The sequence below is a fragment of the Crotalus tigris genome, unplaced genomic scaffold (assembly GCF_016545835.1).
Source record: "Crotalus tigris isolate CLP2741 ecotype Arizona unplaced genomic scaffold, ASM1654583v1 scf7180000017993.1374955, whole genome shotgun sequence".
Lineage (NCBI taxonomy): Eukaryota > Metazoa > Chordata > Lepidosauria > Squamata > Viperidae > Crotalus > Crotalus tigris.
The window spans coordinates 137,575-162,886 of record NW_024096760.1 but is presented as its reverse complement, the minus strand read 5'-3'; the positions used below and the strand labels follow the sequence as shown (position 1 = coordinate 162,886).

At 35.9% G+C, this 25,312-nt stretch overlaps 1 protein-coding gene across 21 annotated transcripts in view; it reads left to right on the top strand.

The window, feature by feature from the left end:
* The window catches only part of CDC14B (cell division cycle 14B), a 74,701-nt gene that overhangs the window by 25,941 nt on the left and 23,448 nt on the right, over positions 1–25,312 (top strand). For 14 of the 21 annotated variants that reach the window (XR_005557053.1, XR_005557052.1, XR_005557054.1 and 11 more), the window contains 9 exons: positions 8,864–8,940; positions 10,673–10,739; positions 12,128–12,190; positions 12,541–12,628; positions 12,859–13,089; positions 13,735–13,873; positions 15,237–15,390; positions 15,825–15,922; positions 23,370–23,486. Coding sequence is in view for 14 of the 21 variants with exons in the window: in XM_039346387.1 (XP_039202321.1) it covers positions 8,864–8,940; positions 10,673–10,739; positions 12,128–12,190; positions 12,541–12,628; positions 12,859–13,089; positions 13,735–13,873; positions 15,237–15,390; positions 15,825–15,922; positions 23,370–23,486 (1,034 nt within the window). In the remaining 7 variants the exon portion in view is untranslated. Of the gene's footprint in view, positions 1–8,863; positions 8,941–10,672; positions 10,740–12,127; positions 12,191–12,540; positions 12,629–12,858; positions 13,090–13,734; positions 13,874–15,236; positions 15,391–15,824; positions 15,923–16,159; positions 16,208–16,823; positions 16,969–23,369; positions 23,487–25,312 lie in introns of those variants that run through there. The other 7 variants (XR_005557056.1, XR_005557058.1, XM_039346389.1 and 4 more) reach the window with 4 other exon arrangements.

Here is a 25,312-nt window from a genome sequence, read left to right as displayed (position 1 = left end):
ACAAAAATCTGTTTTAATTCATTCTTAAAGTAAGATCCAGAATAATAGTCACAATTATTTTCTCCTATGCATGAGGGTGGATGGGTGTCATGATATTGAGGACCACACCCGAGAGCCATATGGTCAGTGGACTCTGTTCAACTCAAACCTAATAGGATATCACTGTGTAATATAACACAGAGTTTTTATTCAGATAATCACGCTGTTCACACTTGCTTATTTAATTACTCTGGGGTACACATTCTTTTAATCCAATTCAGTTATTGCTAGCAACTGGGAGAGGGCATAATCCATGTTTTTCTTAATTATTTTTGGACTCAGTGGCTTGATCTGTGACATAATATCACCCAAGGGGTTAGTTTTGACTGATTTGGATGGATTATAAGATTTAAATAGCAGAAACTACGTTATCATAAAATAGTGTTCTTTACATGATCTGGGAATGCTCTGGGGCTTTGTTAGTGAAAACTATATGCAACCCATGTGCCACTATTTGTCACCTTCAATTTATAATATCCAACATTGTCAAACTTGATTTATCATTTTCTTGTTATAGCAGAAGAATGTGGGTAAAATCATCTTTATTTTAACACAAGTACAGCCTCATCTGTTTTATTACAATTCCAAATGTATCTTTACTGCAGATTTATCTGAATTAATATTCTAAAAGGAATTTAAATATTTAATTTGCATGATTACTTAATCCAAAAATAATTTAAAGATAGTTTAATCAAACTAGTTGTTATTGATATAAATTAATTGGATAGTTGTTAACATGAAACTTCAGCTGTAGTTATCTTAAGAGATTTTTCTACTTTTGTGCACACAGTGAAATACCTTTACTAGGACATGTAATATATGTATTACAAGATGTAAAATGTTACCCATGTATGTAATCTTAAACAAAATACAATTACTGCAAAGAAGTGATTTTATTCATATAAAATATTTTCATGTTTGTTTAGATGATTGAGAACATAATTAAAAACTTACGATTTTCTTTTTTGTATCAAATTATGATATATAATGTCTTTCAATCTAATAGGAATTTCCTCTTGTTTAAGAAGATGTTTTAACAGATTTATTTCCCCCTATGATGTTTGTGTGTGTGTGTGTGTACACACACACACACACACACACACACACACACACGTACGTACGTACGTGTGTGTGTGTGTGTGTGTGTGTGTGTGTGAGAGAGAGAGAGAGAGAGAGAGAGAGGGGGGGGGTGGGGTGGGGGAAGGAGACACAGAGAGAGATCTCAGTTGATCTTGTCTTTTCAAGTTGAAAACCCAAATGCCTTAAGCAGATTACACAGAATTAGAATGAATAGTCTACATTATATTTTATTTTTGAATGGGCTCATGCCCCTAAGGAAGAAAGAAATATTTAAGTTAAAGAGATTCATTTAAGTTAAAGAGATTCATATTGCTCAATGCTAAATTCCTTTTTCAAAGAACTTGTTATGGTTGTTAATAGCCTTTCTGTTCTAATCTCTACTATTTGGGTTTGAAATTGTGTTAGAGGTTTCTAGAGGGCATGTTAAAAACATTTAGTAAGTTTTCAAGGCATATTAAATATGAAGAGTTAAATTAACTTTCTACTTGATGTGAAATTCTTAATCATTGTTATAATGAAAGTTCTTGTGTTAATTAACTGGGTTACTATAGCTTAGAATTTAATGTGTCTATTAGCTATTATCAGAATGCTAATATTTTCAAGCACCTGTAAAGTATATAGTGAATGCATTTTTCTAATGGTTATTGTATTGTATTCAAAATATAACTGAGAAAATAATGTTTTCAAATTTTAGAGTGCCTTGCAATTCTGAAATATATTTTTAATCTTAGAAATACAGTTATGTACAAAGTCGTCCTATGTAACACAATTCAGAGACAGTTAGAAAAGCTTTCAGGTCAGTGACTCTTATGTGCTTAATTGGTTTTGGGACCCAGTTCAGAATGTTACGTGCATCTTCTTGGGCAAAGCAGATGAAGCCAAAAATATTCTTTTTCATAACTTCTATCTGCAACACTTTCTGGAAATATGTACACGGAATCAAGAGATTACTGCTTGCTTCTTCTGCTCTGCCATGGTTATGAAATGTTGTAAAGACAGATTTTTGTCTTTATGGATGTTTTTCATCTGGTGATATATCTAATTTTTGTTAAATCCTGCCCTTTACTTTCCTACCATATTCAATAAGAATATTAAACACACAAAATGATTAGTTATGTAAAGTTCAGCAGCAGCAGAAAGAGGTGTTTGAAATAACACAAAAAGATAGCAAAATTCCTTAAGACCCTATAGATTTTCATAGTGATCTGGTTGTTTAGTCTTTTATAATTATTTCTCATCTCATCTATTGACATTTCTTGTATGCCAAGCTGCATTGAAGTAATTAGAATGTGTGAACTTGGACTTGTGCTGCTGGAAAAGCATGTAGGAAATGTTGAAGAAATGAAGTAGCAATTAGAAAATAGCGATTGTTTTTGCTTTGCTTTCCTTAACTAAAGATTAATGTGCCAATTTTGTCTTAAAAGGGAGCACTGTGTGGGAAGAAGTGTAAAATTCTTCATATTATCACACTAAACTTCTGCAGTAGGTGCTTTCTATCTACTAATATTACAAGGATTAACCCAGAATTGTCCTTTCTTCTGTTTCCTTTTATGTGTCTTAATTTAGAAATAGCTTCTATTTGTCTTGTCCGCCTTTCTTTGTCTTTTGCCTCCATCTCACTTCTTTCCCAACCCTGCATTAACTTAGTAACAGTGTTTCTTTTTCTCAGGCTTGGCACTAATTATGTTTGGAGGGCTACCCTTCTTGGGTCCTACCCCCAAGAATTGCGGTAATTCAGGTGATCTTCTCCAGGACTCTTCTCTGTGTACTTTATTTTCTCATCTTCTTCCTTCAGGGTAAGCAGTTTCCTTCACATCTTGTGCTTCCCCCTCCCCCCTTTTTTTTCTCCTAAAAATCCTTCCTAGGTTTCAACATTTTTTAGTTGTAACCTGTTTTAGATGGCGCTGTTGAAGCAGACACATCATCTCTGATGTAGCTTTCAAACATGTAACTTCTTTTCTATTAGTTTGAAATTAGATGAAATTAAACATATGCCATTAAAATCAGTTTTAATTTCTAGGTTGATGCATAAAACATAATGCCAGAAGTATGTTTCATGTTCAATGTGTAGATTTTCATAGGCATCTCCTTACTTTATTTTATTTTTAAAATGTGTTCTTCAGATTTTATGTGGCTGCTGGTATTTTTCTTTTGCTTTTTATGATCTCCTTCTCTCTGAATGGGTATATCATACAGTACTCTTGTGTGTCTTTTATTCAAGGGATGATATATTACCTTATCTTTATCCTACAGTATATTAGATGTCAAGGTTTATTTTCTACTGTACATAAGGATTTTTTTTTTGTCTTTTACCGGTTTAAGAAATTTCTGTTGCCTTTAATTTTGCATTGTTAATTCATAAGTTTTGTTTATGCACTGGTTTAGGATTATGATTTTGCAGGGAGTAGACTTTTTTTTCTTACCTTCATGAAAATATACTTTTTAAATAAAAAATATAAACTGCTGGAGACTTTGAAACTATCCTAAGTCCAGTAGGTCTTGATATTTGTTTTTTCTAAAAATGTACTTAATTTTACAGGTCTCCCTCTCTTCCAAACTTTGTGACAGCTGTTTTAACTTTGATTCAACTTCATTGCATGTTTTCAACTAGAAAATACAAGTAACAGAGATTTGCATCTGTTCTCTATATAAGCTACTTTGGATGCTGCAGATAAGCTGTTACCCAACTGTTAACATAGTTAAGAATGCTTCCTTCTTTCCTTTATTTGAGTTCAAGTACTTTCCTTCCTTCACAATAATTCAGTGTTAACATCTCCATCAATGTTAAAAGTAATTGAATTGGAAGAATTCACTCCTAGGTTGGGGAAGAGAAAATGAAATCCATGACCTGTTCTTAATTGTTTTTTCCCAACATGATTGCAGCCAGCTCTATTTTGCCTTTATTGAATCTTCGGATAAATGTCAGCAGAAAATAAGGACTCGTTTCCTTGGTACTACTCAATGAGAATTGGAGATAGATAGATAGATAGATAGATAGATAGATAGATAGATAGATAGATAGATAGATAGATAGAGTAGAGTAGAGTAGAGTAGAGTAGAGTAGAGTAGAGTAGAGTAGAGTAGTGTTGCAAGTTAATCCAATGCTGTTATAGCAAAATGTGTTCTGAATATTGGTACTGTTAACACCTAACTGTGTGGGGGGAAAACTGAATAACAGTGATTGTCAATGATTAATTTGGTAGAATCCATTGCTAAAGCATTGTTGGAATTAAATAAATATGAACTAATCAGTATCTAGGAAGGAGGCTGTGAACATAGGGATGAAATAACTTCATAGTAAATATTAATTTACTTAGTAGTAAATATTTAGTTTTAAATCAGTGTTTTAAAAAATATAAAATACATGTTTTAAAAAAATATCTAAAACATTTCCAATAACTTAATTGTTGAAATGCAAGAGTTTTTCAATTATAATACACATCTTTCTGGATTTATAGGTAGTCCTTGAGTTATGGCCACTTCTTCAGTGACCATTCTAAGTTATGATAGTATTAAACAAAGGGACTTAGAGCCATTGTAGCCCATTCATGATCACATGAACAAAATTCGGCACATAGCAATAGCATTAGCACTTATATACATAGTGGTTTACAGCCCCCTCTAAGCGATTTACAGAGTCAGAATATTGCCCCCAACAATCTGGGTCCTCATTTTACCGACCTCGGAAGGATGAAAGTCTGAGTCAACCTTGAGGCCTGTCAGGATCAAACTCATGGCAGTAGAATGCAGAATTAGCCTGCATTACTGCATTCTAATTACTCCGCCACCATGGCTACACATGTAACGTCTTCCTTCCCAGGCTTCTTCCGCTCAAGCCACTCACACCATATTATAGCACCTCCATTCCTCAACTCATACACAGTCTCTGCCCTAGGTCTCCGGGCGTTCTCCACCTATCCACATCATACTTTAAGACTGTATTGCTTAGCGATAACCATGCCAGTCCCAATCGCAGTATAAGTCAAAGTCTACCTGTATGTACTATTCTCTCATATTTTCTAAACAATAAATGTCCTTTAGCTTCCTCTCTGAAACTATAATCCTCCTTGCAGAACTAAAATGAGAGTTTTTTAGTTGTTCCTTTCTCCTTCTCTCTGTTTAATATTAGTTTATTTTTTAAAAAGAAAAATCCAGGGAACAATTTTTTTTCTTAATTGCATCCATTGTGTTTGCCTAAGTGGAGAATATACAGCAGTACCACTTGGTATAGCTTTTCATGTCTCTAAGGAAATGAAGCATTTTGCAAGTTAATTACATTTATCCAGCATGGTAAATACAGCAAGATTGAGCAGCATCTTTGTCTATTTTGAGCCTGGCAGGAAAAGGAACAGCAAACATAATTCCATTACAGCTTGTAATATGTGAATATGTGTGTTCACATTCTTCCTGCATAGAGAACACTCAAAATTTGTTGTGGAGAATAGGAGTTATGTGCTGTAGAAAGTGAGAAAATGATACTCCATACAAGCTTGCATGCTATGAAAAATATAACATTCTGAAGTCTGAAGAAAACTGAATTAAGCACTATACCAGCCCATGGCCCTGAATTAAGCACTCTGTCCTGGATAGCTAGTAATGCAGCCCCACAAGATTGTACTTTTAAAAAAATAGTGTGATTTTTAGTGATATTTGTATACAGTAACTATATTATATATTTTATATGTTTTATATATATATATTCCTCTTCGTGCAATACTGCCCAAGCAAGCCAAAAGTTTTGACACCCATGCACTATAAATTAATGGCTTTGTATAAATTTTGTAGAACAGAGGTGGAGAACGATGGCCTTTTATGACTTGTGGACTTCAACTCCCAGAAATCCTGAGCCAGCAGGAATTCTGGAAGTTGAAGTCCACAAGTCATAAAAGAGCCATCATTCTCCACCCCTGTTGTAGAATGTGTTGCAGTGTACCTACTTCAAGGGGGTAAGAAGGCAATTATAAAAACCACCATCTTAGAAATTTATTAAATTTAAATGCCATATTTTTTGCAAGAATTCAAGTGATATACTGTACATAGTGCTTCCTGCGCCTTTTTCCCGTGTGTAGGATAGGCCAAGGAATGTAACTGGCTCAAAGTCACCCAGTGAGCTGCTCCAGATGAAGTATAGCACTTTAACCATACACCATACTAATTCTTCCTCATTTTTGCTCCCACTGGATCCAACATTAAAACCATTAATACTAATAGTTTTCAAGTAGCTTTCGATGGGGCAGGGGACACATTCCTGGGCTATATGCAACTTCAGGAAATACAGGTAGTCCTTGCTTAACCATAGTAATTGAGACTGGAGTTTCTGTCATTAAGCAATGCAGTCATAAAATGCAACATCACATGACCATACCACTTAACAACAACACTCCCAGGTTGCTGTCATTAACTGAGAATTTCTTATGATAGAAACTTCAGACTTCCTGCTGCTTCTCCATTGACTTTGCTTGTGGGAAGCCAGCAGGGAAGGTCACAAATTGTGCCCATGGGATGCTGTGACAGTCAGAAATCCAGGCCAGTTGCCAGGCACCCTGATCACAGTCACATGACCACAAGGGCAATTTGCCAGCCAGAACCTTGAAGACTGATCAGTAGTACCACTTGTTCAGTACTATAACAAGTTTGAATAGTTGCTGAATATTGGTCATTAAATCAGTTGGAATGGAAAGTATATTTTTTTTTCATCTTCTCAATCTAATCCTCAAAATTTCTAGCTGGGAGGTCAAGTGAAACTATTAGTTTTGAAATTTGGTGTTTAGAAATGGTGCTAAATGTTATTTTACAAAATATTCCCCATTTTATATGAATGCTTGCAGATTTGTACAAAGTGTTTTACTCAATGTAAAGTTTTTTGAAGCTTACATTAACTACAGAGGGATCTTGGAGTCCTAGTGGACAATCATTTAAATATGAGCAGCAGTGTGCTGCAGCTGCCAAAAAAGCCAACGCAGTGCTAGGCTGCATTAACAGAGGAATAGAATCAAGATCACGTGAAGTGTTAATACCACTTTACATTGCCTTGGTAAGCCCACGCTTGGAATACTGCATTCAGTTTTGGTCACCACGATATAAAAAAGATGTTGAGACTCTAGAAAGAGTGCAGAGAAGAGCAACAAAGATGATCAGGGGACTGGAGGCTAAAACATATAAGGAACGGTTGCTGTAATTGGGTATGTCTAGTTTAACAAAGAGAAGGACGAGTGTTCTAATATCTCAGGGGTTGCCACAAAGAAGAGGGAGTGAAGCTATTCTCCAAAGCACCTGAAGGCAAGACAAGAAGCAATGGATAGAAACTAACCAAAAAGAGAAGCAACCTGGAACTAAGGAGAAATTTCCTGACAGAACAATTAATCAGTGGAACAACCTATCTCCAGAAGCTGTGAATGCTCCAACACTGAAAGTTTTTAAGAAGAGACTGGACAACCATTTATCTGAAATGGTTAGGGTTTCCTGCCTGAGCAGGGGGTTGGACTAGATGATCTTCAAGATCCCTTCCAACTTTATTGTTGTTGTTATTCTTATTATTATTATAAAGTTGGAACGGAATCTTGGAGGTCATCTAGTCCAAATGTTTGTCCAGTCTTTTCTTAAAAACTTCTAGTGTTGAGCATGCACAGCTTCTGGAGGCAGGTTGTTCCACTTAAGTTGTTGTTGTTAAATTAATTGACATGGCCTGTGAATCTCTTCTTCAAGGTTAGTGATAATAACTACTTCTGCTCATGAGAATGTAGCATCTATTCATCAAGAGATTTTGATGTTCTTGAAACAAGGCCTGCAATTTTAATCTGCAATGGATAATTAACTTGTGTACAGCTATATTGTCTTGGGGGTGCTAATTGGATAATAAAAGACTTGCAGCCATAAAATTATGTTTCACCTATCATTTTAGCCTTTATTTCATCTCCTAGGAGAACATTATTATTTTGGGAGACAGAAATGTTGTATTAGTTTTTAGTCCAAAATTGGGGTTGAAATTTATTTGAAATTGCTAATCATTGAGGGGTTCTTGGTTTCATTTTTTAGCAATCAGAGTATGTATCTGTCTATTTTGTTATTTATTACTGCTACACCCGATTAAATGGGTGATCTGAATACCTGGGTTGATGAGCGATTAAATCATCAGTATTTAAGATGTTGCAGAAGTCTTCTGTACTGTTAAGTAAACAATACAGATAGAATTAATGGACCCAAATCCTTTAGGACTGGGAGTTCTGTGTCACCTTTGGCTAAAATGATACGGTATGAGTATCATGCAGTTCCTCTTGTGTATTGAGGTATTGGTAAAAGCAATTTGTCTAAAATAGTTCCCAAATGATTATATTAATAGTAACTGGATAACTACAACCCTAGATCTGGCCAGAATGCCAGAATGTTGTTGAGCTTCTTTAAACATTGATTTGACCATTCTTACTCATGTATGAAATAACTGACCTTTTGAACCATGTATATGACTTATGAAGCAAATGTTAAAATGAATGCATAACTAATTTTGAATTACAGATTTTCTACAGTGGCTCTATACGGAACTTGAAAAGTACTTACATTTGTATGACTTTTTATTCAATTTCAGTTTACCTTATTACTGACTTCATGTTGGCTAGTATATTGCACTTTTCAGTTCTATTCTCCAGCTGTGTGTCTTGTTTGTTTAGTGGGTAGAAATACAGATAATTTAACAATGAATTCCTTAAAACGCTCATAAGAATGTTTTTTCCTTTCTTCCTTGAAATAGATAATATACTTGAAACAATCTCCAGAAAGTGTATACAGGCATTTACTGTTTGGGAATGTTTCATATCTTCCATTCAGGTAAATAAAAGCATGCAATTGAACAATATCTACATATGTGTGTGTGTGTGTGTGTGTGTGTGTGTGTGTGTGTGTGTGTGTGTGTGTATGTTTTCTGAGGTTTTCGCGGGTATTTGTATGTAAGTCTTTGGTTGTTCGGGTTTTCTCCCGCGTAAAATTGGAAGTGTCTTGGCAACGTTTCGACGAAGTCCCACTCGTCATCTTCAGGCTGGTGTTTTCAGCTTCGTGCTTTGAGCAGCAAATATATATATATATATATATATATGTATATGTATATATGTATATGTATATGTGTGTGTGTGTGTGTGTGTGTGTATATATATATATATATATATATATATATATATATATATATATATATATATAAATAAAATTACATTAAAAATTGAAGAATAGCGATTCCTGGGTACATACATTTCAGTAAAAAAGGAAGCGATCACCAGGAAATAAAACACCAAGGTTTTAATAAATAAAATCAAGCTTTCGATGGCTAACATCTGCCATCATCGTCAGGATACAAGCCAGCCAGTGAGGAAACCCGCCCATAAGCATAGCCACACCTAAACTCTACGCATGGACCTCGTAACATATACATATATACATACATACATACACACACACACACACACACACTGATCTCTTAACTCTTTGGAACATGTAGATTGGTATTTTCCATTTCAGCAATTTTGAAATAAGTGGACTTCAACTCTTAGTATACTTATCCCTGGCTATGTTAGGATCAGGTAATTTGAAGTCCACATGTTAAGTCCACATATCGTATATAGTGGCTGGATTTTTTATTCTGCAATTGACTAGCTGATTCATAAAATATGCAATCTTGCAGATGAGCAAAGTATTTATACCTTGTTCGTGGTTAATTTTTACTTTGTATGTAGTGGGAAGGGTTTGTTGATTTTTTTTTTAATATGTATGTGAACTTGGCAGAGAATTAAAGTGAACCAAGAACAAGAGAACAATCAGTGCTCCTAATTGCAGTTTGCAACTGTGGGTTAGCATAATGAATGAGGAAAATGTAAGCCGTTATTTCAAATAGACTTATTGCTATAAAACAAGTAATGATTTATTTGGTAATCCTCTTATTAAACCTCATATTAAATTTAAAACATATCAAATACATTGTGAGGTTATGTGATACCCAAACTTAGATCTATAAAAAGAGAAGATTCTCTGTTCTCAGAGAAGGGGATGGGATGGGAAAAGGAAAATGGGCATAGATATGGATTCTTAATATTACTATTAAGGCTATTAAATCTGTTCTCTTGCTGATGAAATTGGTTTGGATAATGGAAAAGACTGATCCGACTGCTTCTCAAGATGATAGATGGTAATCTATTTTCTCTCTCTTCCACATCTTGGTGGAATGAAATTTGTTTCTTGTTTCTGGATCAGCAGCCATGCAATAGAGATTATGCCCAACATGTGCTCTGTTTTACTGCTTGTGGCTATTTAATGTGTCAGCTTTTATCAGTTTAACAACTTTATATATAAGCCCTCACTAGCATAATATGTTGGTGTAAACAGAGTCCGGAAAAGCAATAAATGGATGCTAAAAAATTGGAGAACAGCTGGTGGTTTTTCAGTCCTTACTAAACTACTTAGTGCTCATGTAATGAAAATGAGTATACAGATATATATATATATAGACAAATGAGAAACATCAGCTGTTTTGTCTTGCAAACTGGATTTGAGCTCATATATGTATTCCTCACAGGGATGCTGCATTTGGTACCTGCACTTTTCATCTAACTCTGCTTGACTGTTTCCATGCAATAAGTAAGGTTAGTATGATATAGTTCACAGGTCGGCAACCTGCGGCTCCGGAGCCGCATGCGGCTCTTTGAGCCTTCCCCTGCGGCTCCCAGCCTCCTCTGCCTTTGCAGAGAGAGACAGAGACAGAGAGAGGATTTGCGCTTCCCTGCTTCTCTCTCTCTCTCTCTCTCTCTCTCTCTCTCTCTCTCTCTCTCTCTCTCTCTCTCTCTGTGTGTGTGTGTGTGTGTGTAAAAGAGAGTGTACTCACATGTTCTCCGAGGAGCTGAAAAGCTTACTGGGCGGAGCTCCTCCCTTTGCTGCGTCTCTGCAGGAAGCAGGAAGGGCAGGAGAGAGCTAGCTAGCCCAGCTAGGCTGACTCAGGAATTCTGGGAGTTGAAGTCTATGAGTCATAAAAGAGGCGAGGTTGCCTACCCCGATCTTGTTGGACAACAGCCTGAAGCTTGTCAGGTGAGCAGCAGATAGGAGAGGGGGGGGGAGAAAGAGAGAGAGGGGGAGAGAGAGAGGGGGAGAGAGAGAGAGAGAGGAAAGAGAGAGAGAGAAAGAAAGAGAGCGGGAGAAGAGGAGTGGCAGACCAAGGGCAGATAGGGAGAGAGAGAGAGAGACCCTTTTGACATCTAAAATGAAGATAACACTGCATATATCCTTTTTTTACGTGTGTGTGTGTGTGTGTGTGTGTGTGTGTGTGTATATATACATACATATACATATATATACACACACACACAAACACACACCTATAATAAAGGTAAAAAAGGATATATGCAGTGTTATCTTCATTTTAGATATCAAAATGGTTTTGCGGCTCCCAGTGTTTTGTTTTTGGTGGGAAACGGGTCCAAGTGGCTCTTTAAGTGTTTTGGGTTGCCTACCCCTGATATAGTTCATGTTAGTGTGATATATAAGGCTGTTATTTATTTAAACTTTTTGAAATCCTAGGGAAATTTAATCTCTGAAATTAGATAAACCAGAGAAATAAATTAAAACAAATTCTGAGATGGTTCCAGGATTGAGTATGCAAGAATTCTCTCAAGAATTCTTTGGTTGCCTTTCCATGTTATACTACTCATGCATTCTGACCTTCAAGATTGGCTGCTTGTCTATGTTAACTTGAGTGATGAAAGCTTCATTATAAAGCTGAATAGCATTTAAGTAGTAATGTCTTTTATGTGGTGCTTTTTAAATATTCAAAGTCTCCACTTTGGATATGTTGGATTTGAACTTACTGTGTTTGCTAGTTTACAGAAGTTGTGCAGCTAATTTGGAAGATTTCTGATAGAAGTATTTAAATGAAATCAGTTACTATGCTGATGATTGGTAGATAAAGTGTTTAAAAAGAATGTTTATCATCTACTCTACCAGATTTCTACATGTTAAATTCATTTCTTGTGAATTATAGGCATTGCATTATGGCTTCCTTGATTTCAATACATTTGATGTAAATGAATATGAGCATTATGAAGTAAGTATCATTCACGTTTCTAGTAATTACTTACAGTTACTGTTGAGACTATATTTGCATAAAATTGGCATGTATTATTTACATCTCTTGAATTTTAAAAAATAAATTTAAATAAGTGAGGTGGAAAAAAATAAGTAACCGAACCAAACTTAAAACTGTTGCATCACCATGTGAGGTAGCTCTTCAGCTAAGATTAAAAGTGTGATAGCATGAATTAAGAGTATATATTCTAATATACAACAAGACCTTTACATTAACAATCATTGTCTCCTTTGTTTTGTTCACCAAAACAAATAGATCAAATGCTATGTATGAGAAATGAAGTAAAAAAATGTATTATTTCTTAACAGAGGGCAGAAAATGGAGATTTCAACTGGATAATACCCAAAAAAATCATGGCGTTCAGTGGACCTCACTCAAGAAGTAGAATTGAAAATGGTATGCTTAAATTATAAAGAGCTTTATGAGTTCCATAGGAAATTATCAGATACAGAATCAGACTGTTGGCCAATCTGGTAGTTGCAGTTGCCTCATATTTAAGGCAGAATATTCTCTTAATTTTCAGAATGAATGTTTGTGGGGGGAAAACACCCTTGTATAGATTTGGATGCTCTTTCATCAATGGGTTGTATCTGACATGATTTTCTGCATTTGTTTTTTCCTTCAAGGGTATCCACATCATGCACCCGAAGCCTATTTTCCATACTTCAGAAGGCATAATGTTACCACTGTAATCCGCCTGAATAAGAAAATGTATGATTCTAGAAGATTTAAAGACACAGGGTTTGACCATTATGATCTCTTCTTTGCTGATGGAAGTATACCTAATGATGCTATCATCAAAGCATTTCTGAACATTTGTGAGAATGCTGAAGGTGCTATAGCAGTACATTGCAAAGGTATTAAAGTGATGAATTCAGATCATTAATGTCTCATTGCTTATAACTGTGTTCATAACGTGCCTTACCAGCCCCTGTAGAACTCATCAGATTTGGCTGTCTGAATACTGCCTCAGGATATATTTTTAGTGAGTTTGATCAGAATTAGATCATTTCACACAAAAGGTTGAAATTAGTCATAGCAGAGGATATTATTATTTTTTCCTCATTCTGTGAAGATAAGAGGTTATTCTGTCTTAGGCTACAACTACTGTCGCCTCTTGCTATAAATCTAATGACCTGTCTTTGCCATTACCTATACGGAAGCATGCTAATCTAATATGCTTGAGACGCAAGTTACGAAATGTTAAGTATTTTCAATCAAATTTTTTTGCATAAATGAGCGTAGTGTAAAGTAGATCCAGGATACTACCTATACAAAATTTTGAAACCCCTCAAAGGTTATATAGTGTTTTTGTTATTTTGAATTGGATTAATAGCAAATCCAATTCAATTATTTTGAATTGGATTAATAGCAAAAACCCTTGGGTTTTTGAAAAACAGCTTTCAAGGTTATCCTATCTTTAAAACTTTGAATTGAAGATTCTTCAATTTTTTCAACTTCTTAAAACCCAAATAAAGTAAATTTCCTTATGTTTTATACAGCTGGACTTGGCAGAACTGGTACACTTATAGCGTGTTATATTATGAAGCATTACAGGATGACTGCTGCTGAAACTATTGCCTGGATTAGAATTTGTAGACCTGGTTCTGTGATTGGAACTCAACAACATTTCTTGTTGGAGTATGTAAACATTTAAATATGGATGCATATATTTATGTCTATGTGCAATATCAGAATGATTTAGTATTAAATATAATAATTGTTTTTTGTAGCAAGCTGGACTTCTTTAATCTGGTGTTCTTCAGATATGTTATCTAGCCTGACCATTGTTGAAGGGAATTATAGCCCATCATATCTGGAAGGTATCAAGTTTAAAGAAAAGTACCCTGGGCCTTAGCTTCACTTAAATGTATAATAGGTATTCTTTTTTCCTACATACATACTAACAAATAAATACATACATACATACATACATACATACATACATACATACATACATACATACAGTTGTAAATATGAGGATTGGTAAAGTTACTTTTTCATCATTGTTGTAACTGCAAATGGTCACTAAACAAGGATGACCTGCATATGTTATACTATCATTGTATGTTTGAACCATATAGCCATATAGAGAGTTATAGAGAGTTACTAGTTGTTTGCGGAACTGGTCATTACTTTAAGTTCTGAATGAAATGAGAAACTGCATTGTAAACAATCTGCAATAGCCACCATTTGATCAGAATTATCCAGGTCTATTCAGTGGCTAAATGTGTTTTACCACATTAAGTTAAAAATGCTAGATTATTAACCATAATACTGTTTATGTGTTTGGTTTAACAAATTATATGAATCCTGTCTTTTTTTAAAAAAAAATATGATTTATAGCAGTACAATGTGGAAAAGGACATTATAGTAAATCAACAAACCTTGCATAACAAGATAATGGATTAATCAGTGTATTATCCTAAATTATATCTTTCGCTGCAAGTGTACCATTCCATATGGTCAGTTTTGCTCATTACATCTGTGCTCTTTGACATTATTCTATTAATGCTTAAATGTAAAATTTAGCATTCATTTTCAAAATCACATTTTGCTAGGTGTTACTCTTGTTTTTTTCCAGTAGGTTTTTGTACCCAGAAAAGCCAAACGTCTGCTGATTAGGGAAGAAGATGGCTTTTGCTGAGCCTCTGCATTTTGCCAGGCTGCCTTTCATACTGTCCCAGTGCCTCAAAATTTTGGAAGAGGCACAAAGAACTATATGGGGAAGAAGAATGAATGACAGTCATGGCCTTTTCCATTAGCAGACACTTCTGTTAGAGCAAAATGGATGGAACCAGATGGAAGACAGAAATAGTTGTATGCAAATCAATAGTGGCATTGTATAATTTCTAGGAAACATGTGATGCTAGAACTAGAACTGGTGTTCTATCTGTGCCCTTGCAACGATTAATGTCCAATATTGAAACAATTTGATTTTAATTATAAATATGGTTATACATTGAAATGAGCTGGCTTCTAACTTAATTTCTTTCTATTATAGCAAACAGTCAGAACTTTGGATGGAAGGTGATATTTATCGTTCAAAGCTAAAGAAGACTCAAAAGCTTGCAGTTACAAAAATCCTTTCAGGAGTAGATGACATTTCAATTAACGATTCAAAAAATCAGAATGCCAGCAGAAAAGATTCTGAACCGGTAATCATCCGCATGGTGTGCTGTTGGAAATCTTAGGAAACCTTTTTTTTTCTTCTTCTTCTTTTAACATGGGTATAATAAAGCAAGAGTAATTGGATTCATTTGTATGGCTGTTCTGTATTTCTGTCCCTATCAAGCATTCCAAAAGTAGAGAAAATAATGAACAGGACATTCTGCAAGAAGAAGTATGGACGTAATCGTACTTTTTTGCCAAAATGCCTCTTTTCTGCTGCTCAGATTTACCTTTTATCTTACTGATTTGACTTTCACGTTAAAAAAACTAAAATAAAATGCTCAGAACACTTTTGTAAGAACTGTTGGCGCTGGGTAAAACAATCCACCCCTATCTAGTACTGTGGTAAATATGATTCTTCAGTAGTAGGACTTGAAAGCTTTGTTATAAATAATTTCAATGACTTACCATTTATTTACAGTACAGTGATGAAGAAGAAACACACACAGTAACACAAGGGGACAAGCTCCGTGCCCTTAAAAGTAAAAGGCAGGCAAAAGCATATTCAGTTCCATTAACGTAAGTTAACTTTATTTTGGTTTTGTAAATGCAAACACTTTTTAAAAAAAATTTGATTTAGTTACGTTCCGTGTTACCTCATCGTAATTCTTTTTGACTGAGTCACTTACAAGCCTCACGATTTCATTTTATTATCATCAAATTCTTTGGTCTGTCACTAAGACATACATGTAATCTTCCTCAAATGCTTTTTTAAATTGTTAAATTGAATGTTTTTTAAACTGAATTTTTTTTTAGGTTTTGTTATCAGTGTCAGCACTATTGAAAATGACTCCTGAATGAAAGGTCAGATTCATCATTTTAGTCAGAATAACCTTCTTTCTAGGGGCCTTTGCTTAGGAAGCTATTGTCATGCCAGCCCTTGTGCTGGGATGGGTTGTGCTATACCTTTAAAGTGTATGGTAAGTTTGTTTTTATTAAGGTTAGAAAAAGAAGCATAATCAGTTAAAAATGCCATGCTTTTAAGATACATAATTAAATATTGAAAAAAAAATTAGTTTCATCAGTGCTACATTTTGTGTGCATAGGTAAAGTGTAACATACATAGAACAGATTTAATCTGTTAATCCACCCATAGAGTGCCGATGTGATATGTGATATTGGAAGGTCATTTTGTAAATAAGGGAGTGGTTGGGCATTTTTTTAAAAAATAGTACTTGAACCAGTCTAGGATTAATTCATACTTTAAGGTGAAAGTGAGTTGCAGAATAATGGCAAAGGAATTCCTTTAAAAAAAAAATAGATAGCCTTTGCTCAGTGAGTGGAAAACATTTTCCATAGTGAAAATTAATGGACATTTCTTTTAGCTGAAATGTACCGTTCATCTGCAAAATTCTTAATTTTCCCACCCCCTTTTGACTTCATGTTCATCTCTTCCTCCCCACCCTTCGCTCCTTTTTAGATGTCTCCTAGCTATACTGGCCTCTGCTCTGAGTAGCATTGTCATCTGGTGGATTGTGTGTGGCTCCCTCCTTCCCAACCTGCTATTCTGTCTAGATGGTTTAAGAACATAGGTCCATCAGAACCTCCCTTGGGAGAGCCACTGTGTAAGTGTCCCTATTACATTCTCTTCAGCAGCTCATTTTCTTGCCTTAATCATAAGTGCATTGCATTTTATTACCATCTCCCCCTGCCCCCCCCCCTTCATTTAACTTCTCTAGGTACTCTTAAAAGCAAAAAGGGATGTAGAACAAGGGGTGATTTATCTATCTTAGAATTTTCTTCTGAGCTGTCTGCGTGCTGGTCCAGATATTTTGTGTAGAAAACTTATATGTGTGGTATTATTTTGAATGTATAGTGGGATTTGCTTCCTTTTGTTTGCAAGTACGAGAAAATTAGTCTGTTTCTGGAATCCTTTGAGGCTGGACCTTCTGACTTTGTGTTTTCACTCCATAAGTATGAAGAGGTGTAAACAAATAAGCCCATAGTCTAGGCCAGGGGTCTTCAAACTTGGCCCTTTTATGACTTGTGGACTTCAACTCCCAGAATTCCTCAGCCAGGCACGCTGGCTGAGGAATTCTGGGAGTTGAAGTCCACAAGTCATAAAAGGGCCAAGTTTGAAGACCTCGGGTCTAGGCATTCAGTGCTACAGTTCTGTTATATACCCACTCCTCATTTAGTGAACAAGTTCATTTCCAGTGACCAGGTTGTCAAGTGAGACGATTAGGATTGAAATAGAGAAGGAGGGAGGGAAACGGTTGCTGGTTGCTTCCATCTCATTCAGTTAAGGTTCTCTCTTGCAGCTCTGCCAGCGTTACTCTCACTGGTGTGTGTTGTTGCCAAGCATATGAAATTTGGTGATAAATGAATGCATAGGTCAGAAAATGAATTATTTATTACAGTAGTATTTGTAAATGGTTGCTAATTAAGATGGTTGCTAAACAGGGAATGGGTGTATGCCCTTTTCTTTCCCCTCCTCTCCTGTCCCCATGAATGCTTTGAAGTAATTGGAGCATTCCGATTAGTCAATGTAGTATTTGGCTGTATGCAAAGTAATTCAGTTAATGAAAAAGATAAACATTTTTTAGATTGCTGCTATTTTAAACCATCAGTGGGCAGTAGTCTTAAGAATACTGAAGTACTGAATACTGAATGGAGTACTAAGAAGGATCAAGTCCACAACTCTGTTCATATTTATTTCTTGTTTGATTGACTGACTGACTGACTGACTGAGGCTTTAGTTCTGCTAAATTCTATAGGTTGTAAAAAGTTTGCAAGCTCCCAAAACAAATGTTACAAGTAAAAAAAAATCAAATGTATAAACAACCTAGAAAACAACAGGTGAAATGCCATCCCATGATGTTAATACAAAATCTCCACATTCCAAAATATCTTCCCAAAGATCCAGGTCTTTATAGCCTCTTGGAAGCCCAGTATTGGCAGGTGGACAGGATAACCAAGGTAAATTGTTCCAAAGGGGTTATCGCTCAGAAAGGTCAAAGCATCCCTGAAAAAAGGGATCTTCAGAAAGCTCAAATCTGATTTCATTGAATGAATAGGTTCAGTGCAGAGAATGTGGTCTCATAGGTATCTCTGTCTGAGCCATAAGGGTTTTAAAGGTGAAAAACAGCATCTTGAGTTGCACCTAAAAGCTAATTGGCAGGCATTGCACCTGTTGAAGTAGTGCTGTCACATGGGCAAAGTTTGACGCACCCACAACTATACAGGGAGATGCATGCTATACTAGTTGAACTTTTTAATGTTCTTCTAAGACAGACCAGGCAGATCAGATTGTAGTAGTCTATCTAAGATGATTGACTGTGTGCAAAATTCCTTGATCCAGAAATGGCTGCACAATGCACCAGGTGCAATTGAAGAAAGAACCTGCCACCCACAGCCTCCAGGTGCTATTTCAGCTGGAGATGTGAATCTGGGAGAGTAGCAGAACCTAATATAGTATTATAATATTTCAAGCTATCAAATACATAGCCACTCATTCTTGGCTAAGATTCCAATCAGAGCTTATTTTTATACATCTATCTTTCCAGCTTCTTCTGTTTTGTCCCTTACACACTCACACACTGTTGTCACAAACATTCCATTTCCTTTTTCTTCAGTGTCCTGCAGCAGATAAATTAATTTAATTTAAATTTCCTGCCATATGGAGGGTGACAAAATATAGTTAGGACAGCATAATTATTTGAATTACATTTAGGCATATTAATCATTGGACTCTGCCTCCTAATGATTCTTTCAAATATTTCAACATTTTTCTATACTTGTCTTAGAATCTGGTGTTGGCCATCTTCTGTTTTGTTGTTGTATTTAGCTCTGAATTCTTCTCTTTTTGTAATCCTAAATGATCAATTGCTGTAATACAGAACAAGACTATATTTATCTTGAAAACTGCCCATCATTTTATTTGAATTATTACTGAAAGATAGCACACACTATATTTTTATTTTAAAAATTGCAAAGTATGTGACATTTTTACTGTATAAATTGTGTAAGGTGCTTGAAACTTTAATGTCAAGTTTCCTGGGGATGAATAATTCTGTTTTCATTCTCGTCTATATCAGTAATTATATTCACTCTAATTCAGTGAGATAAGTTATTGGATAGTGACACATGTTACCAAGAGGATGAGTCATTTAGTCATTAACTATTTTTTGCAATTTTCATTACAGTGGTAGTCATGAGTAAATGTTGCTCATTTGAAAATTAGCACAATTTGCAAGATAGAATATTGTAGTTTATTGTTGGAAGAAATCTGTTGCCATCTCCAATTTCCCTTCCAAGTGAGATTTTATTAACTTTGTGGAGGGAGGTCTAATATCTAAAGCAGGTGTCCAATCCATAGCTGGTCACATGCATCCCTGGACAGCTAGTAATGTAACCCCATAAGATCATAAACTTTTGGCATTGTGTGATTTTTAGAGATATTTTTATATAGTAATTGTATTGCATATTTTATATGTAATAATAATAATAAAGTTGGAAGGTACCTTGGAGGTCATCTAGTCCAACCCCCTGCTCAGGCAAGAAACCCTATACCATTTCGGACAAATGGCTGTCCAGTTTCTTCTTAAAAACTTCCAATGTTGGAACATTCACCGCTTCTGGAGGCAGGTTGTTCCACTGGTTAATTGTTCTAACTGTCAGGAAGTTTCTCCTTAGTTCTAGGTTGCTTGTCTCTCTGGTTAGTTTCCACCCGTTGCTCCTTGTCCTGCCTTCAGGCGCTTTGGAAAATAGCTTGACTCCCTCTTCTTTGTGGCAGCCTCTGAGATATTGGAACACTGCTATCATGTGGCCCAAGACAATTCCTCTTCACTCAGTGCAGCCTATGCAAGCCAAAAGATTGGGCATCCATGATCAAAAGTATGCTTACTAAAATCTGACTATTTTTTAAAAATATATTTAGACATAGATTTTCCCTCATTTGAAGAGATTATCGGGATCTAGAAATTAAATAAATATATATCAGTGAAACTTTTTTATATATATATAACAGATTAAGACAGTTGGAAGGGACCTTGGAGGTCTTCTATTCCAACCCCCTGCTCAAAGCAGGATATTCTATACCAGTGGCGGTGAACCTATGGCACACGTCCCAGAGATGGCAGGTCCCTCTTCAACCAGCCGCCTGAGGTCCCATGTGGCCAGATGCATCCCGGCACGGCTGGTTTCCCTCCCCCCCGTCTCATCCCTCCTGGCTTCGCATGCTCTCTTTTTCCCAGGCACGACCCACTGCATCACCTCCTCAGTGTCAGCCAGCTGTCCAGCTCAGAGGTGACTTCTCTGAACTGCTGGCAGCGGGCTGCAGAGCCCCAGAGTGAGCCAGTCGAGGAGCCGGCAGGCTGTGGCTGCTGATGGATATCATCAACCCCCATGTGCTCGCTGGCTTCTGTGTGTGGAGGCCGATAGTGTCAGGCAGCAGTTGCCCCAGCCCCTGCCTCGCCTTGCCCCGCGGCAATGGCACCCCCGCTCTGCCTCACCTCGCCTCAACCCGCAGGACGAGCTTCCTGCCCCACCTGCCAGAGACCCCCCTGGATCTCCCCCAACCCTGCCTGGCGCCCACAGGCGTCCCTCTTCATGAGCAACATCGAGGTGACCATGCCTACTTTGGCCACACCCACCCAGTCTGCTTTGACCACCACAGCCACAACCAACCTGTTGGCCAAATCCCACCCTGCACCCAGCGATAAATAAATGGGTTTTGGGTTGCCGTTTGGGCACTCGATCTCTAAACGGTTCGCCATCACTGTTCTATACCATTTCAGACAAATGATTGTCTAATCTCTTCTTTAAAACATCCAGTGTTGGAGCACCCACAACTTCTGGAGGCAGGTCATTCCACTGATTAATTGTTCTGTCAGGAAATTTCTCCTTAATTCTAGGTAGGTTCTTTCCTTGATTAGTTTCCATTTATTGCTTCTCGTCCTGCCTTCGGGTGCTTTTGGAGAATAAGTTAAAATTGCCTGCCCTCCATTCATCTGGGTTTTTTTTTCTATCCATTTAATTGTTCACATAAATAGACTGAAAGAGAGCAAAATATTGTTGTGTCTTGAATAAAAGGAGTAGTATAGTAGTATATTTAGTGAAGGAGTCAAGGAAGCTACAAGTTGTTCTTGACTTACAACTACAATTTCCAAGATAACTCAATGCATTCTTAAAGTGAATCATGATGTGACCGGAGTCAATTTCATGGACGTTTTTACTGCATTTGTTAAGCCAATCATGTGGTCGTTAAGCAAATCTGGCTTCCCCAATTGATCAATTTTATTGGAAACCAGATGTAAAAGTCACAAATCTTGGTCACATGACCGCAGAATGTTGCAGACAGTCCTAAATGGGAACCAATTGCCAAATGCCAGAATTGCAATCAGAGACCAGAGTGATGGTGTAATGGTCATAAGTATGAGGACCTTTTCCAAAGCCGTGGTAACTCGGAGCCATTATTAATTCAATGGATGTAAGTTGAGGACTACCTATAATTTGGTAACTGATAAGAGGTTTGTTTTACCATTCCTTTCTTACTTTGGAAAAAGCAGAAAGTTCTTTTTGTTTCTCAAGTTGAAGATAACATAAAGTAAGATAATGGGATAACAAAGGAGCAGTGGTCTTATAAAAGGAATGTTTTGCTGATTAGTAAGTTAGACAAGCTTTCCTCAACCATGATATTAATAGCAATAGCACTTAGACTTACATACTGCTTCATGGTGCTCTACAATCCTCTCTAAGTGGTTTACAAAGTCAGCATATTGCCCCCCCCCCCAAAAAAATCTGGGTCTTCATTTACCAATCTCGGGAAAGATGGAAGGCTGAGTCAACTTTGAGCCGGTCAGGTTTGAACTGCTGCCAATCGGCAGAATTAGCCTGCAATACTGCATTCTAACCACTGTGCCACCACTCAGAGTTATTACGCAGGTCATTATGCAATAACCACACAGTGTCACCATGCAGAATTTGAATCTTCAGATTCTGGAATTCTCAGCAATGGGCATGCTGGCTAGATACTTCCAGGTGATTGAGTTAACACATACGGAAGGCTTCAATGTTGAAAAGACTAGCTTATATTCAGAATTTGCCTTCTGTGAATGGGGATTTTTTTTTTTCATTTAGCAGGAAGAATCTAGATTCATTGATGCTTTCATTGGAGGGGGGGGAATGGGTTTTTTTTGTTGTTGTTTTACCAATTCTACCTGCAGCCCCAGCACCCTTTTGCACATTTTTAAGGCAACTTTTGGATTGCATAATAGACTGCAAGTGGGAAGGAAAGTCATTGGAAACTGCTTTACTTCCATCTGCCTGTACAATTAATGAATTTTAAAATCTTTTTAAATCATAGCATTTTTTTTCTGGGCACTAATTTGTTGTACATAAACTGGTGATTTATGGTGGACAGAAACTTATAAATAGATAATTTTTCTACCGAGTAGTTCTTATTTAACATGATGCAAATATTCAGATGATGCAAACCTTTGTTAATTACTCTACTTTCCACTGATATTTTTTGGGGAAAGGGGGAATTTTGGGTGAAAAATATAAACACTACCCTCATAGCTTTGCAACTTTCAAGATTGCAGTACACCAGCTCATTTTGTCTTTTCTGTGAAATACTTAAGTGTGCAATTGATACGTGGATACATTTGCCTTCTGGAATACCGCTAAGAATCTCAAGAGTTTTTTTCCATTCGTCAGTTCATTTTGATAGTTGAAGAGAATATGGGCATGCATGTAGCTGATTCTTGATCTTGTGTAATCTTTTTTGGCACATTTAAAAAGAAATCCTTATTTCTCTCTCCGAGAAGCTCTAAACCAAAAAAGTTGGAAATACTAATGCTTTCACTGAAACCTATAAGACTTAAACCGTGAAGACCAAATAAATCTGTTCACACTACCCTAATTTTCAGATGTGTTTGTGGAAAACCACATAACATATCAATCCTATTGTGCATTATGTGTTTTTAACTTGTTTGATATAATATCTTTTTCCCACTCTTTTCAGAGTAATTCTGCAATCCAGTGTTCAGAAAAGTAAACTGTCTGAACCTAGCATTTCTGACAGTGCAGGCCTTTCTAAAAGAACTACCAGGTCTGCTGCAAGAAAAAGCAGTTTTAAAAGGTGAGAATTACTATCCTGAATTCCAGATCCGATCAGTTGATGAAGGCTGAATTTTTACATTTTCATGATTCATTTAAAATCATTTTTTGGCTGTGGTGGTAAACCATAATTTAGACTAGTAAAAAGGAACCATAACTTTTCACGCTTCATGGTAGGCATAAAAAAAGAAATAATTTATAGGCATAAAATTGCTGATATGGATGCAAAGTTAAATTGTGCTTTAATGTTATCTCTGAATCAGTTCAGCGTATTCTTTGCATATGATTGGAAACTGAATATCTGGAACAATCTGAAATTAATTTGAAATTTCTGTCTCATGTAAGTTTTATGAAATTTGTAGATTATCATCCTCAATTACAAAAGCAAGTCCAATAAAAAAGAAGCTAGAAAATATTTTTTCAAGGAACAGCCCAGAAAATGAAGTAATTCCCTTTTCAGGTTACATAGACATATATATATATATATATATATATATATATATATATATATATATATATATATATATATATATATATATATATATATATATATATATATATATATTAGTTGAATATTTTGAATGACTGTTGTAATATAATTCCTTATAAAGAGCTACTTCCTCTGCTTTGTGAATAAGATATATGTGCAAAAGGAGTTCAGTTCTCACCATGCTCAGAGTTTTTGAGAATAGAGTTGTTGAAAAAAATCTCATATGTTTTTAATATGCAGCCTTTTTCAGTGATTTTGAGTGGTTCATGAAAACATTGTGTGGCTTCCTAACTCAAGAAAAAAGAACACCTTCTGCCTTCTTTGGTAACAGGCATCCTGTTCATAATTACAAGTTCCAACTTCTATACAAATCAGAGAGTTAAAGACAGACTTAGAAACAGATCTCATTCTTAACCCAGAGATTACCTACACTAAGTGAGAAAGGCTTTTACTGCTATTACTTTACTCGGATGGCACTTCCCATGTTGTTACAGCATCAAATTTTCTTAATCGTGAAACAAAGATTTGGTAAAAAGGTCTATATTCATGGAATTTTTTTATTATTTCAAAAATCTTGCCTAACTCTTTGTTTCAAATTCATGATCTATTATCATAGCTCATTTACCAATTAATCTGGCATTTCTAGTAGTCTTTCTGAATGCTTTCCTCTTACCATTGAGGCATCAGTGTGTGGAATTCTTTGCACTTTAGCATTATTTGTTCCATTCCAGTATTACTTAATAAATTTCAACAACACAGAATTCCCATTTCTCACAGGTTTTGCCTTTTTTAATAGCATTTTAAAATCACAAAGTTAGAGGAAGGTATTTTGGCCATTAAATCCAGCCTCCTGCCCAGTGCAGGAATCCAAATTATATATGCCAGGGAGATTATTACGTAGATACACATCCAATGAAAAGGGACCCATCTTTTTATAATTTATTCTGTTGCTGAACCACTTCTATTGTTAATAGTTTTTATTTCTTGTAACTTAAATCCATGGTTCCACCTTTTGAACTATAGAGGAAGAAAAAACAGGCATTGATCTTTTGACAATAACCTTCAAGTATTTGAAGAGCGCCGTAGTGTCACCCTCAATTGTACCTTCTGAAGATTATATATAACTAGCTACTTAAATAATTCTTCATAGGACTTCATTTCTAGTCTCATGGTGTCTTTGAATTCTTTGTCTTTCTTTGAAACTTTTCGAATTACACTAAATCACTGAAGTGGGGTAGCCAGAATATGATGTACTTTACTTTTACTGTACTTTAATCATAATAGATTATAATAAAATGATTATGGAGCCACTGCTAGTTCATATTCATTTTATTGCACTTGAGTCTATTCAATTTCAG